Source organism: Phaethon lepturus, unplaced genomic scaffold, assembly GCF_000687285.1.
Source record: "Phaethon lepturus isolate BGI_N335 unplaced genomic scaffold, ASM68728v1 scaffold27841, whole genome shotgun sequence".
Classification (NCBI taxonomy): Eukaryota; Metazoa; Chordata; class Aves; order Phaethontiformes; family Phaethontidae; genus Phaethon; species Phaethon lepturus.
Genome location: NW_010515979.1, coordinates 365 through 1,165, shown reverse-complemented (window position 1 = coordinate 1,165; position 801 = coordinate 365). Strand labels below are relative to the sequence as shown.

The window sequence follows — 801 nt, the reverse complement described above, 5'->3', positions numbered from 1 at the left end:
GGGCCCCGGTGCGGCAGCTGTGCGAGACCGCGCAGGTGGGCAAACGCCGCGGTCCAGCCGACAAGGGGCTGCTCGTTTTGCTCCATGTGGGCGAGGAGACCCCGGGGTGCCCCTGGAAAGCCCCATCCAAGCCCTCTGCGCCACGCGGGGGCTTGGCCGCGCTGGGCTGACCCAGGGCAGGAGCGGAGCGCTCACCTCCCCGTCCTCAGGGGCATACATGTAGTTGAAGAAGATGGGAGCTTTCTTGTTCAGCCGGTCGATGTAATCCCAGATGGATTTGTAGACCTGCTGGCTCTTCCGCTCACCCTTCTCCTCGTAAAGGAGGCCTGCGGAGAAGAGAGCGGGGAAGGGGCATTTTTTGGGGCAAGGCACTGGGCTGCCACCCGCTGTGGGCCCCGCACACTGCCCTCACCCAGCTCGATGCGTTCGTAGTCAGAGTCCAGCAGGAACGTCCGGAAACGGTTGGAAATGTAGTGGTAGCTGAGGAACTTCAGGTAGTACTGCCTGAACTCGAACTCCATGGGGAACTGCAGGTGGATCTGCAAGGAGCCGCACGGGTGAGACCTCCCGGGACACACAAACTGCAAGCTGTCTCTGGACCTGTCCCCGGCTGCACAGGGAGCCAACGGCCCTGGTGCTCGGGGAGCCGGCAGCCCGCTGCTCTGGCCAGCCAGCGTCTGGGCGCCGCGGTGGCTGAAGCGGTGCCCGAAGGACAGCCACTCCTTCTCCACGAGCAAGCGGAAGCCCTCCAGCGTCCGGTAGTAGGGGTCTGACAGCAGCTGCACCAAGGAGACCACCTGC

At 64.7% G+C, this 801-nt stretch overlaps 1 protein-coding gene across 1 annotated transcript in view; it reads right to left on the bottom strand.

Annotated features, from left to right (window-relative positions):
• The window catches only part of LOC104627616 (myotubularin-related protein 5-like), a gene marked incomplete at its 5' end in the record, with an annotated part of 3,277 nt that overhangs the window by 2,289 nt on the left and 187 nt on the right, over positions 1 to 801 (bottom strand). Inside the window, 3 exons of the mRNA XM_010295941.1 lie at positions 196 to 326; positions 413 to 600; positions 652 to 797. Coding sequence (XP_010294243.1) covers positions 196 to 326; positions 413 to 600; positions 652 to 797 — 465 coding nt within the window. The remainder of the gene's footprint in view (positions 1 to 195; positions 327 to 412; positions 601 to 651; positions 798 to 801) is intronic.